This window comes from Brassica rapa, chromosome A08 (assembly GCF_000309985.2).
Source record: "Brassica rapa cultivar Chiifu-401-42 chromosome A08, CAAS_Brap_v3.01, whole genome shotgun sequence".
Lineage (NCBI taxonomy): Eukaryota > Viridiplantae > Streptophyta > Magnoliopsida > Brassicales > Brassicaceae > Brassica > Brassica rapa.
In genome coordinates this window covers 11,336,595-11,351,277 of record NC_024802.2, presented here as the reverse complement: position 1 = coordinate 11,351,277, position 14,683 = coordinate 11,336,595, and the positions used below count along the sequence as shown (strand labels likewise).

The 14,683-nt window shown below is 34.0% G+C and overlaps 2 protein-coding genes and 1 pseudogene across 2 annotated transcripts; all 3 read right to left on the bottom strand.

The window, feature by feature from the left end:
- Positions 1-115: 115 nt before the first annotated feature.
- Positions 116-3,300, bottom strand: LOC103834090 (periodic tryptophan protein 1 homolog). The gene is given in 17 exon segments (XM_033277378.1): positions 116-407; positions 477-554; positions 635-727; positions 809-958; positions 1,051-1,149; positions 1,230-1,304; positions 1,392-1,488; positions 1,579-1,640; positions 1,728-1,808; positions 1,889-1,950; positions 2,035-2,158; positions 2,237-2,338; positions 2,426-2,505; positions 2,580-2,652; positions 2,655-2,778; positions 2,857-2,976; positions 3,131-3,300. Coding segments are annotated over 17 exon segments (1,614 nt in total). The 5' UTR covers positions 3,265-3,300; the 3' UTR covers positions 116-347.
- Positions 3,301-3,345: 45 nt separating this feature from the next.
- Positions 3,346-7,888, bottom strand: LOC103834091 (uncharacterized WD repeat-containing protein C17D11.16). Its single transcript, XM_033277379.1, has 13 exons — positions 5,885-7,888; positions 5,724-5,803; positions 5,537-5,638; positions 5,331-5,454; positions 5,139-5,200; positions 5,005-5,052; positions 4,857-4,918; positions 4,673-4,769; positions 4,513-4,587; positions 4,320-4,418; positions 4,094-4,234; positions 3,683-3,775; positions 3,346-3,584 (listed from the first exon to the last, which is right to left on the bottom strand). The coding sequence occupies exons 1-13, from the start codon at positions 6,318-6,320 to the stop codon at positions 3,441-3,443; spliced, it is 1,563 nt and encodes a 520-aa protein (XP_033133270.1). The 5' UTR covers positions 6,321-7,888; the 3' UTR covers positions 3,346-3,440.
- A 350-nt stretch (positions 7,889-8,238) lies between these two features.
- LOC103834089 lies at positions 8,239-13,340 on the bottom strand (annotated as a pseudogene).
- Between the last annotated feature and the right edge of the window lie 1,343 nt (positions 13,341-14,683).

Below are 14,683 nucleotides of genomic sequence, written 5' to 3'. Positions count from 1 at the left end.
CAACAAGCATAGATCCAACATCTTCTTTTCATAGTAACATATCAAACTACTTTCAATCTATTTTCCACTACCTTAAATAAAATGTATTAATTAAATTCATAACTTCAGTTCACCATAATAGAACGCATGAACTTAATACATACACAAATGTAAAACATGTGATGATACAAGTTGAAAAAGAGTTTAACAAACATATAAAAGCTGACACACCCTTACACGATTAACCATAATCATAGTATATATATAAAAAAAAAAACAGAAAAGAAACTCCAAAACTTTTGGCATGAGTGTGATCGAATCAAACGACCATCACAGCTTCAACGAAACAAGCGATCCTTGTGGGGTTTTCAAGATTGTTTGCTTCCATACTTGCGAGAGACATTAGCGTCCAACAGTGTGTCCCAAACCTGCCAGCACAAAGTCATAAGTTATATTCACTAATAAAAAAAAAGAAAGTTGTATTAATCTTTACTCACATGTAGTTCTCCCTTTGAGCCACCAATAGCAAGCAAGAAAGGGTTGTCCACTGAGAATGAAATGGAGAATACAGCTCCCTGATGACAAACTCAAAATGGTTAGAAATAAAGAAAAGCAGAAAATTACAAAAATAGATTAAATGTTGATAGGTTCTTACAGCTTTTGGCTTGTGTGAAGCAATGCATGAAGGCTCATTGTTCGAAAGATCCCAAAGTTTCACCGTTTTATCCATAGAACCCGTAGCCAAAAGCTGTTCATCACAGATCATAAATGGTGAGAACTAATAACAAAAAAAAAAAAAAAAAAAAACAATAGAGAGGGATAGAAGTACATTGGGAGCAGAAAGGTTGTATGAGATGGAGGAGACTCCTTTGTCTTGGTCATGTGCTTGGATAGTGAAACTTGGCTTTAAATCAGAATCTGAACCTGACTGTGCAGCACGTATATCAAAACCTTTCACGGTTCCATCCTCAAGACTTACCTAAGAGAGACGGTTAATCAGAAAAAAAATGTTTTAACACTGCTAAACCATCATATTATCTAGTAAAAGAGCAAAAGGAAAGTGTAGTTCACCACAAAGGCGTGTTCACAGTGGGGATCCCAAGCTAAGCTTTCGACGTCAGACATGACTGACCATTTGAAACCCGAGTGTGAAGGTTGTCTTCCGTCTTTCTGCAACATCATATACAAACTCATATATTAATGGTAATTGTCAGTAACATGCGAAACAAAACATGGAAGAAAGCAGTTACCAATACAACAGTCTGATCAAACGACCCACTCAGAAGCACCTCTGGAGCATAATGATTCCAAGCAACCGCTTGAACCTGTGAGCCATACAAAACTATAAACCATGAGAAAATAAATATGCAACTGAATTAAAGAATTTATCATCCTATGAGTCATGTTCTTACCTCTTTTGTGTGATGCTCCATTGTAATCTTGCATGTTCCAGTAGCCACATCCCAAACCTTAACCTTTTTGTCGGCACTACCACTAGCAAGTATATTCCTTTCCATCCAATAAAATTTAAAAGATAATCAGACACTCTACATAGGAAACTTACAATCATAGGGACTAGTAATATAGCTTTAAACATACCGAAACTCCTTGTTCCAAGCAAGACCAAGTACTGAATCAGTGTGGCTACCTTCTTTATATTTCTAAAAGAAACCACAAAATTAAAAAAAAAATGACTTTGACATGAACTTTTGAAGAACAGGGAAATAAACGAGTTTGATGTGGCACACCTGCTTCTTACTCTTCTTTTTCTTAATAATCCCCATCTCCTCTACTCCTCCCAGTTGTACACAAGGTAGCACCTCGTCCCTCTGAAACCATAACAATAACCTTATTAACAGATTATTTATAGATAACAGCAAACCTACTAGGATAGTTGCTTTTTACTTACAACATCAAGATCCCATATCTCTATTGTCGGCGTTTCCTTTGAGCCAACAGCTACAAAATTCCCTGCCAATACGTAAAGAAAAGAGTTAAAATGATATTTCATTGGTAGCAAGAGTGATGACCATAACAGAAGTGTACAACACTAACCTTTGTCACCTCCTTTAAGAGGACAATCCATCCATGCAGTACACAAGGGAAACTCCGGTATAATAATGTGATGATGAACATACATGTTTGGAGAGCCATCAGATGATTCCTCGTACACATAAACCTGATAGCTTTCATATCATATGAGCACCAATCTTTAACATCTTAACCGACAGCAGTAAGAAGGATATTGAGCATATACCTCTAAATGGCTGACTTCATCTTCATTCCTAGCGCAGATAATCACTGAATCTGTTGGCTTGATTGTCGTATCATCAATATCCTCTTCATCATCATCATCATCCTAAGAATATTAATTTATATTCCATATAAACAACATTGAACTACAATAAGTTTTCAACGTAAAACAGAAAGAGTGGATGTAGCTTACAGCAGCATCCTTGAGATAAGGATCCAACTCATTACTCGGATAATAAAGATCCCCACGCCCAGAGCTGAAGAGTTCAATGCCTAAGTCCAACACAACAACAACAACATAAAACAGCAGAACAAACACCAAAGAGCCAAACAAAAACAAAACGTACCATCATCCTCTTCATCGTAATTATCCATGTCGAGTTCTTTCATTCCAGCAGCTACATCATCAACCTCCATAGTAAAGAAGCCTTCTTGCTATTGGAAGACTTTCCAAAAGCTTCAGCTACAGCCTTGGCATGATCAACCTCACTGATCTCTTCTTCTTCTTCTTCCATTTCTTCTTCATCCTCGTCACTACCATCCACACTGTAACAATCAAAACCAACTAAATAACATCATCATCATCTTCTCAATGAGAAACGAAGAAAGAACAATAAAACTCACCTTGCAGTGAAAGCTCCACTCTCAATGAGCTCTTTGATCTCTTCCTTTGAAGGAGGTTCAGCAGCGTCAGGAACAGGCTTTAAAGACCCTTTCGGAATCCATGAAAGTGCCGTTATCATTCTGCAAAAATGGAAATCAAAACCGGTTATTTGGGTTCAGGGCACCTCGAAAGTAATGTTCTTTACGTCAGTGAATCAAACCGACACATTCAATTTCATAAGTTGGTTTGGCCATTTCAAAAAGCTAAGACCTTTGAGAAAGAATCAAAAAGAACTTACTTGCTTGCTTGAGAGAGAGAGAGAGACAAGAACGATGGGGTTTGAATTGAGGTTTAGGGTTTAACAATCGGAAGAAATTGCTTCGGCGGATTTTATGGAGAGTGAGAGGTGTAGCGGCGCTTCCCATCATTTATAAATTATTCATCAATTTTCACGCCATGTTTCCAATGAACTAAAGTAATTAAATATAATTAGTTTACTGCTCATTAGGCATAATAGCTATTATGCTACATGAAAAATAAAACCAAAGCAAATTTGGGTTAAGTGTGTTCGAATCTAAGACCAATCACAGCTTGACTAAGACTATTATGGTCGGGCTCGGCTGCTTCCGTATCTACGGGAGACATTTGTGTCAGAAAGTGTGTCCCAAACTTTTAGATCCCCCCTTGTGCCGCCGATAGCGAGCAAGAAAGGGTTATCCGGAGAGAAATCAATGGAAAATAAGCTTCCCTGTGTGACATCAAAAGTTTTTGAGTCATAAGAACAAGTTAAGAATCAGGTTTAAGATAAATGAAATCATTTATTTTTATTTGTTGATTGGTTCTTACAGCGTTTGGTATGTGAGAAGCAATGCATGAAGGCTTGTTGTCTGAAAGATCCCAAAGCTTGACCGTTTTATCCATAGATCCCGTTGCCAAAAGCTGTTAATCCAAAACAGTGTTAGAAGGGAGCCACTAAACCACACACAACGAAGACCAAGGACCAAGGACACAAGAGAGAGTAGGCGTCACTGTCCAGTTTTCTAAAAAAAACTTGATAGATATATGAGATGTTTTGAAATAATTTATTTCCTCTATTAAATTGTGGTTATCCTAAATTTTCGGACCAAATTGGCCGTCTAAAACATGAAAAAACTTATCAATAAACCACTACACGATGAGAATTTGATACCCTTAATTTCTTACAGGAATCTTGGTTGTTATCTGATAGATAAGGGATATTACTAATATTTTACTTACATTAGGCGCTGAAATGTTGTATGAGATGCAGGTGGCTGGTTTGTGATGTGCTTGGAGAGTGAAACTTGGTTTTAAATCAGACGCTGAATTTGAGGCTTGACGTACATCGAAACCCTTTACAGTTCCATTTTTAAGACTTACCTATAAAAGATGTGAAACAAATGAAAACAAATAAGTCTTTAAAACCGCTAAGAAAATCATACAGATGATTTAAAATGTAACGCACCACAAAGGAATGTTCACTGTGTGGATCCCAGGCCAAGCTTTCTACTTTGGACATGACTGACCATTTGAAACCCGAGTGTGAAGGCTTTCTTCCGTCTTTCTGAAACATTTATACGTAAACATATACACAAACCAATAAATATTAGTTAGTGAGTTCACATATTGTTTTGTAGGTAGTGACATAAAACACTTACCAATACAACAGTCTGGTCAAACGACCCACTAAGAAGCACTTCTGGAGCATAATGATTCCAAGCAACCGCTTGAACCTGTGAACCATACAAAAAAATAAACCATGAGAGTATATGAAACTAAATTAATGAATTTCTCATTCTACGAGAGTCATGTTCTTACCTTCTTCGTGTGATGCTCCATAGTAATCATACATTTTTCAGTAGCCATATCCCAAACTTTAACCTTTTTGTCAGCACTAGAACTAGCAAGAGTGTTTCTTTTTTTCCCAATAAAGTTGAAAACTCAGTCAAGTCTATCAAGAAGCAAATCTGAGGATGTATATATAATCAATCATGGCACATACCGAATCTCTTTATTCCAAGCAAGACCAAGAACTGATCTAGTGTGGCTACCTTCTTTGTAATTCTAAAACAAAATACCGCAAATCAAATTAACGTATACATTTGTTTTCTTGCTGTAATCAAATCAAATTTAAAACTTAATTTACTCACCCCTTTCTCTTTTCCTCCTAATTGTACACAAGGTAACACCTCGTCTTTCTGGGGCATTAAAAACAACATATATTACAATCTTGTGAATGGTCAGAGAAACAAACATATGCAAAAATACAGTTTAATTTACATACAACGTCAAGATCCCATATCTCTATCATGGGCTTCTTATACAAACCAACAGCTAAGAAATTTCCTGCCAATACGAAAAGCAAAAGGAAACAAATACAGATTCAAATGATATAATCAACTTATAGCAAGAATGAAGAGTCCCATTTGGTTGGTTGGTATAATCCTTTGATTGATGATTAATACACATCACTAACCTTTTTCTCCTCCTTTAAGTGGACAATCAAACCAAGCAGTACACAACGGAGCTGTTGGCAATTCAAATCTACCACGACTATAAATATTTGGGTAACCATTCGATGTTTCCTCGCATACACAAACCTGGTCATGCATTCATACAAGCTCCATGTCGTGTATGTGGACCAAAATAAATAAATAAAACTGCAAGAAGAATATGACAAACATCAAGATAGCTAGCATCATTGTCGTCGGTCTTAGCGCAGACAATCATTGACTTGGTTGTTAAGACTGTCTGGTCCTCATCTTCATCTGAGTCATCACTATCCTGAAGAACACATATAATATTATTTGTATGTACAAAATACAATAATATTCCATGAAAATAAGAGATAAATTTTATGAGCTTATACATCATGATTCATGAGATGTGGATCCATCTTATTGCTTGCATAATAAAGACCTCCATTCCCGGAGCTAAAAATTTCAATTCCTGAATCGAAACACAACAACGAAGGAGTCATTTCATCTGCTGCCGATGTTTTTTAGTTAAAACCATTATAAGCCAACTTACTATCATCTTCTTCATCGTAATTATCCATGTCGAGTTCTTTCATAAAATCATCATTTAAGTCATCAACCTCAATTGAAGAAGAAGCATTCTTGATACTAGAAGATTTTCCAAAAGCTTCTGCTACTGTTTTCGCGTGAGCAACTTCACCATTCTCTTTTTCATCCTCAGTATTGTCTTCTTCATCCTCACTGTAAACTTGATCACAAGTCTCTTTGAGCTTTTCGATTTCCTCCTTAGAAGGAAGTTCAGCACGATCAGGTATGGCCTTTGCAACCCCTTTTGGTACCCATGAAAATGCAGTTATCATTCTGAAAAGGTAAAAACAAAATGTAAAACAACCAATGCAAACATTAAACGGAAAATAGATAACAAACAAGAACATAAAAAGTTTAAGCAAAAAAAAAAACAAGAACATAAACCCTAATAGAAATAACATATGTAACACAATATGACATAAATCCACCCCATATATTTCAGCATAACACAAAAGATCTTCCAAAGCGATTAAAAGCAAGAATTTCAAAAGATAAAATAAGAACAAAAATCATGACAAAAACTGTAGGTAAAAGTTATACCAATCCTCAAAATCCAAGGTCGAATCGAGAGGAACAAAAAGATGATATAATAATGATAGAAAAATTGGGTAAAGGACATATATGTCTACTTACAAACAAACTAAGCTTAAGATCATGAGAAACTGCAGATGGATATAAGAACTATAGAAAATTGATATGTTACCACGGCGAAAACCCTAAACAGGCTACAAAGAAGATGATGACGAAATATATATATATATATACCAATCTCTCTTTATTAGATTGAAAAGGAACCAACAAGAGAACTTACGCACTAAAGTAAGCTCTAAGAGATATCTGCCGAGAGGGCTGACCTCGAGTGAAAAGAGCGGTGGAGAATTTATAAAGTGTTCGGTTTTGGTCGGAAGAAGGTCATCTGAATATAAAATTGCATCTAGATATGGGCCTAATTGTTAGCTCATTAAGGCTAATTGTACTTGGATCCACTATGCAATTCTGGGACATTTTGTAATTGAACATAATCCAATGTGTGCATTCTCAAGTCAATATTACTTCGTACAGTACGGTTAAGTTGAGGTCAATGTCCTTAAGGTCCAATTAAATTCATATTGTCACGTTTAGTTAATAATATCAGACACATGTGGTCGACTGGTCGTCATTGTTCGTTGACTTTTCTATTGATTACGTACAACTTTTTTTTTTTTGGTTACGTACAACTAGAACATACTACTACATACATATCTTTGGTCTTCCAACCTAATCTAGTTTTCTGTTATCATTTACACTAGCGCGATGTGAATTTTTTATATTAATGTATGTTCATTAAAATTAAATGGTTTTAACATTTCGAAAAACTAAATTTTTTATCGATTTTAAAATGACGAATACAAATGTTGGTCTCTTAAATGTATCATCGTTGCTGAAGAGATAATTATAACTTATTTTAATTATTTTTTGCATAAAATAAAATTAAGTTTTCCGCTGACAAAAATCACAAAAACCAGATAGGCAACATCGATTGTAAAATAACGAAAGGGGATTAGGTTTTCTACTCTCGATTTGTTTACAATTGATTCTCTATAAGTAATTTTATTTTTCACCTCTATAAAATTATGTTTTCATTTTCGTTTATATTTCACTGATATGAGTTTGGTTTTTTTTTAACTTCTTATATGCATTCAATGAATTACAGAAATGTCAATTTAAAAAAAATAGACATTTGTAAAAAATATTTCTACTCCAGATACATATCTAAGAATCAAATTTTTGAAGAAACTCATTGGCACTATATTCACATATTAGTGTTCAAATCTAATATATCAAACTGTTATAAAATATAAGTGCAGATTCGAAATATAAATGTATGTCTAGTATATATTCACCAGTTCGGTGTAAAAATCATCTAATTCTAGAACAACAACAAAAATTACTTATTTTATTAATTTACGCTTTTGTGGTTTAGTTACTTAAGAGTATACCAATCAAAATATATATAATACTTTACTATTCTAGTATATGTAAACTATATATAAATATATAAATTAAGAATTGTTTGATTTGTTAAATGATACTTATGTAATTATATGGACTAACTTATTTTTTAAAAAATTCTAAAAACCATCTTGGTGATGAGATATGATTACCAAAACATGTTGTAATGCTCAAGGGGATGTTAAAAATAAAATATGTTCAAAGACACAGGTTGGCAGGTTGCTGATAAGTTATCACGTTCAAACTGACTTCAATATTTTACATGAATATCCCACTATGGTAATAACTACATTGCTTAATCGAAAATCAAATTTCCACAAATGTTTAAAAAAAAAAACTGGAGATATAATATACTAACTACAAGTTTAGTGTAGGCCAACAAGGAAAAAAAAATAAAGTTCTAAAATATTCGTCTTCCCTCAATCACCTTTAATCATCACTGAAAAAAACAGACAAAAGATGAAAAGAGAAAGTAAGAGACTAAATATAAGATCTGACTGACAGCAAACGAGGTTGAATCTTCTCAGAATTCATCTGGTTCTTGAATTTCCAAGTGTAAGTTCTAAATCATCTGAAACGCATTCTCCATGTATCATTTCTCCTTCCCAAGGCTTCACCATTCCAATCGCATTAGAACCGAACGCAAACTCTGCCACCATTCCATCAGCCATTGGTACATCAGAGTTTTGATCAACACCAGCAGCAATAGCTGGAGAGCAGTTTCCACTTTGTCCAGGAGTCCACATTGGTGAATTACAATCTCCCATTTTAAAAGCCTCTTTGTCGAAAAACGGGTTTCTCGAGACTAAGCTGAAAGTAGGAGAAGACGGTCCGCTCTGTGGGGTTTGCATTCCAGAGAGCCATCCAGAGTCAGGGATGGTCACTTGGTCACGCGTCGAGCCAATGGTGGAGTCACAGGAGCGCTTATAGAGTTCCCATGGAAGAAAGGAAGCTTGGAAGGTGAGTTTGAAGAGAGATTCTTGAGCCATGGGATTAGTGAGTTAGCATCACCAAATATGTTTGTAGGACTAGGGAATGAGGAAGATGAAGGGCTTGGATTGTAAGAACCACGAGGGCTAGGTTGGTACGATGAGCATGGACTCGCTGAAGTAGAACCATTCCTGAGTTCCATTCGATCCATTGGTTGGCATCCCTACACAAGTGTTTATGCAAAGTGAAAGAAATATTATCACAAACATATAAACCATTTCAAGCAGAGAAATTCTGAAAATAACAATCTTTTCCTAGTGGATTAATATTACGCAAGAGAGAGTTAAAACTGTTCTTTACCCTTTTCACCTAAAGCAAAAGATGATGATTAACGAACAAAATAACATTATGATTGAGTAACTGAAAATATTAATGCAACAAGAAAAAAAACAAAGGTAAAATACGATGATTTTCTCTGGTTTATATATGGTCAAAGAACAAAATTTTGCTCATGGATGACACTATGATTGAGAAATTGAAAATCCAAATGCAAATAAAAAGAATAAAAGGTAAAGAACAATGATTCTCCTTGGTATCTTAATGGTCAAACAATGAATAATCATCCCATTTTAATTATCATGGTTTGTCGAGGAAAATAAATAAAATTGAATTTCAAAGAATCTGAAAAGAAGATTAAAGTCTTCCTCGATCGCTGTACTAAAGTCTTAACTAAAGTAAATTATGACCAAAGAAAAATTCGCAAAGCCGAAAAAATATTAAAGGTACTATTTTACCAAAAAAAATATTAAAGGTACTGTATATTATATCACTTTCAGACAAAAATATTAAGCTGACGAGGAAACACGAATTTAGGGTATATGACGATCATTCGACTGATAAGAGAGAGAAAAGTCTTTACAAAGGGGATCCGGCGGTCGGCCGGCGCGTGAGCGTCCGTGCCGTCGCCGGAGCCCTTTTCCTTTCGATAAAATCATCCGGGCTTGTCCCTCCTTCTCTTTTTCGGTGTCCGTCGGTCGGAGCTCAGATCAGCCACCAACCGGTGTGGTTCTGGTACGGGAGTTACGGCGGGTTTGCGGGTAGGAGGGGGGGGTGCCAATAGTGCGAGTTTTAGCTCCGGGAGGCGAAGGCTCTCACAGCTCCGTCGACGCCGGTTTTTGTCTCCGCGGTGGGGAAGCTCCCTTAGTTCCGCCGTCGTCGGATCTAGCTTCCGGGAGGTAAAGGCTATCACAGCTTTACGTCGCCGGCTTCAGTCCCCTAGTCCTTTAGGGTTTAATTTTTTCGTTTGTTTTTATTTCGGTGTTTAGTCGTTAGTTTGGAGTGGTTTCTGGTCGCGTCGGAGGAGAGAAAGTTCTCCGACGGAAAGAGTGAGGTTGCATGCGAGGCTTTGGGCGGCTGCGGTGAACGGGGGTGGATGAGATCTCGCCACGGCGATTGATTCTCTCCGATATTAGAGTCCCATAAGCTCTTGACGGTGAAGAGGTTCGGAACTTCGGAGTTCCGGTGTGGCTGGTTGATCCGATGGATGGATCTCCGGCGAAGACGAGAAGCAGGTGCGATGCGTCGATCTCGCGACACGTGACCCTCGACGCCGAGGATGTTGACACGTGTTCAAGCGACGAAAATAGTGATCTGCGAGGCGGCCGCGCTTCGCTCCTGTGTTTGTTTCTAGGGTTTCTCAAGGTGGGCCGCTGGAAATGGGCCCAATTGTGTAACGTTTTTTAGCCCGGTAGCTTTAGTGGGCTTATATTGTAATCAGTTTCTGGGCTGGGCCCGTTTATATAAATTAAAAATCTATTGACGGAAAAAAAAAAAGGGTATATGACGATCCTACCCAGAGAGATACTTAATAACTCGCTAAGGGTGAAGAAGTCATTACGGTGTAATATTTTTGTCCGAAAGTGAACACAAAGTCTTAAAGCATCAGCGAATCTTACACAAATACACAACAGTCATGCTTTTTCAGTTCACCAGAACGGTTTCGATCTGACGTTTGCAATCACGACTAAACCGGTCAATGTTAAATCACAACAGTCCGGTTCACGTAATAATTAAAAGTTATGTCTTCAACAAAGAAAGAACAGATCTATTCAAAGTTTCATATAAAGAAACTGAGTTTTCGATTTACCTTACGGTAAGTAGTTCCGTCGTCTTCGCCGGTCCAACCAGATTCATTGCAGAGAGCTTTAAGAACTTCGTTGTTATCGCAGTGTTTGGGAAGCTTGAAGTTCCCATGAATCCGAAGTCCCGCGAAGATCTTAGCCGCAATCGCGCGTCTCCGCCGCTCTCGCCGTTTGTTGTTCTCTCTTTCTTTCCATGTCGGTGTTCTAGTCCCCGAAGTCATCTTCGGTTCACCGGAATTTTCTGGTCCACCTCTTCTTCACGTAATTTTTAGCCGACTGAGAGAAAACTCACCGGAAATTTTGATTTGTTTTTGTTCCTTCCTGGTGAGTAATAAATGAACAAGAGCAGTTGCCATGATGGGTAGTATATATCATATATCAATACTATTCAATTAGGATCATGACCATTGATATATGTTGTGTCCAATTATTTAATTCTTTAATTTAAAGAACCACTTATTATACAAACTGCCATTTATAACTAACAATTAATAATATTGAGTTTTGTAACTTCCTTCTTTTTTGGTTCCAATATTCTCGCAGCCCACTCCTATCGAATACATAAAAATAATAATACTCGACGAGTACATAATGGATTTGAGTGTGTGATAATAAAATACTACTATATATGGTCGACTAATATTTACATAACAAACGCTAATTAATCAAATTCTTAACGTTTAATGCGGAAATATACTAAACCAAAAAGATATTTAAATCCAGTTCACATCAATACTATTAAATTAGGATCATGACCATTGATATATGTTGTGTCCAATTATTTAATTCTTTAATTTAAAGAACCACTTATTATACAAACTGCCATTTATAACTAACAATTAATAATATTGAGTTTTGTAACTTCTTTCTTTTTTGGTTCCAATATTCTCGCAGCCCACTCCTATCGAATACATAAAAATAATAATACTCGACGAGTACATAATGGATTTGAGTGTGTGATAATAAAATACTACTATATATGGTCGACTAATATTTACATAACAAACGCTAATTAATCAAATTCTTAACGTTTAATGCGGAAATATACTAAACCAAAAAGATATTTAAATCCAGTTCACACACTGGGTTTTAAGGGTAACCGTTTCAATATACTAAACCAAAAAAATGAAATAGACATTTATAATAGGCTATTAATAACAAATAAATTAATATTGTTATTTACTATTAATTTAATATAAAATTTTGAAGTTTTGTCAGATCAACCAGTATCAGATTGCCGGTTGGTAACATGTTTTTAGTTTTTTTTTTCTGATTTTATCTTATTAGTCCAATAATTTTTTCCCACGTGGCGTACTTAAAAAGTAACGAGATATATTCTAACAATATAAACAATTATCTTTCTTCATGCAAATCAGTTCACATAAGGAGTTACCTCTTCTCTTAAAGGATATATGACAAAAAATCTAGAATTCAAATATATTTTTGTATTTATTTTGTTATTCATATTTGTTACCTAATAATAGTTCACAAGTTTATAGCTACGCAACATCACAAATTCAATACAATTATCAAAATCTCTTACTAATAATGAAAAAAATTACAAAACTATAATTATACAGAAAAACACAAATATGACTTAAAAACATAAATATGAAAATTATTTTTTGAAAAAAATTGTAAAACAAAAAATATACCCGCCCTTTAAAAGGGCGGGTCAGAATCTAGTGGTAAATAAAGCAGAAAATGGGAAATTATGTGTGACCGTGAACGACGCCGTTATCTCTCTTTTTTTTTTGGCTAAACAATTACATCTTTTGTATTCAGAGGTTAAAAAGGTCAAAAACATCAAACACTATAATAGCATATACTCCATATAATTTTGTATATAAAATATTTATTCTGCGTCTTAACCTAGTAGTTAAGTATTGGTAGAGAATTTTCTCTTGCAGCAGTTAAATAAATAATACTGAATTAAAATTAAAAGTAATGGCATGCCCACTGTAAAAACCTTATAAAATAAAAGGTATAATCTTAATAGTTTATTTTTACACACGCGCCCGCGCGGTGTATTTTAAAAAAAATATGATGCCATTTATTTTTTATGTCACTATTTAGGTTTGGGCAAAAAAACTCAAATTCGAAGAACCGAACCGATCCCAATCTGAATAAATAGTAACAAATCCAAACCGAAATTGATTAAATATCCAAATTATTCAAAACTTTGGTATTTGAGTTTTGAAGAACTGAAACCTAATCCGATCCGAACCGAAGTATTTTGATATCCAAAATAGATTTTATATATATATAAACATCTAGAATATATATGATAATTTTAAGTCCATTTAAATACTTAAAAATATATACAAATAATCAAGCATAAATATCTAAAATAGTTAAAATATACTCAAAATTCCAAAAAAATACTTAAATAATTATTAATTTTCTATCCAAATATTTAAACCAAACCAATTTATATGTTAAGTTAGATACTCTGACATATGTTATTCAAATTTATATGTAGTATATTCTATTGTTTATATATTTTTAAAAATTAAAGCATATAATAAATTTATTTTTAAGAAAATTAATTTAAGTTGGCTATCCAAATTCGAACCGAATCCTCAAAGATCTGAACCAAACACGAAATCCTAAACAAACCCGAAAATGAACCCGAACGCCCACCCCTAATCGCTATTATATATCATATATGTGTTATCATAGATTACAAAAATATGTGTTATCACATAATTAATTGTATTTTATACGTACCATCAAATAAGTAATCTTATAATTAATAATATTTTATACGTATAATCATATAAATAATCATATATATTATATTTTTAAATTTTAATGTGAAATATAAAAACCATAATTTAAGTTGGTGATTGAAATTGGGCCTTGTATTGTATTTTTCTTATATATATTGAAAATATTTTTATAATGGTTATTGAAAAGTATGTTAGTAAAAATCAAATTTGAATATATGTATATTTTTGAATGAACTTTTGATATAAATCAATTTTAAATTATTATTTTGATTTGAATATGTATATTAAATAACATAAGCCAATTACTTTTAATATAATGTAATGAATTTCTAATTTTTTTAATAGCATAAACCTATTACTTTTTTTTCCTAACTTATTGCTATCTATGTTTCCAAACAACATTATTTTTTTAACTGTTATATATGTTGCTGAACAAAAGCTTAAAGTATTTCTATTTTAATAAGATAGATTTTGTTTTAATATTATAGACTAGATGTTAACCCGCGCTTTGAAAACATATGATTATTATTTTTGATAAAATTATTAACCCTATTATTTTTGGTTATAAAATAATCTTATCAGAAATTCTACTTTAATAGTATAGATTAATACATTTATTTTTTAAAGTGAAACATAAAATAAACTGTAAAAACAGAATGCAAATTTATTGTTAAAACTATAAAGTAATAAACAAAAAAAGTATTTTTAATATGTATAAGAATCGTAAACATCAATTTTTAAAATACAGAAGTAGTATCGCTTATTGATCCTCATTTGCAACGATGGAATTCACAGGTGATTCAGGCTTTGGTGGATCCACAGGATGTGAAATTAATAGTGAGTATACCACTGAGTAGAACTCGGATAGCAAACAAGGATGGATGGCATTTCACAAATAATGGAAAATACACGGTTAAATCTGGATATCAAATTGAAAGGATATATCCAGATAAGGAAAAACCACCAGTA

Coding starts and splice junctions, on each gene's coding strand:
- LOC103834091 (XM_033277379.1), bottom strand. CDS start 6,320: ATGTTATTTCTATTAGGGTTTATGTTCTTGTTTTTTTTTTTGCTTAAA. Junction 5,201..5,330: donor ACTTAAAGGAGGAGAAAAAG/GTTAGTGATGTG, acceptor TCGTATTGGCAG/GAAATTTCTTAGCTGTTGGT. Junction 3,585..3,682: donor CTTCTCACATACCAAACGCT/GTAAGAACCAAT, acceptor GATGTCACACAG/GGAAGCTTATTTTCCATTGA.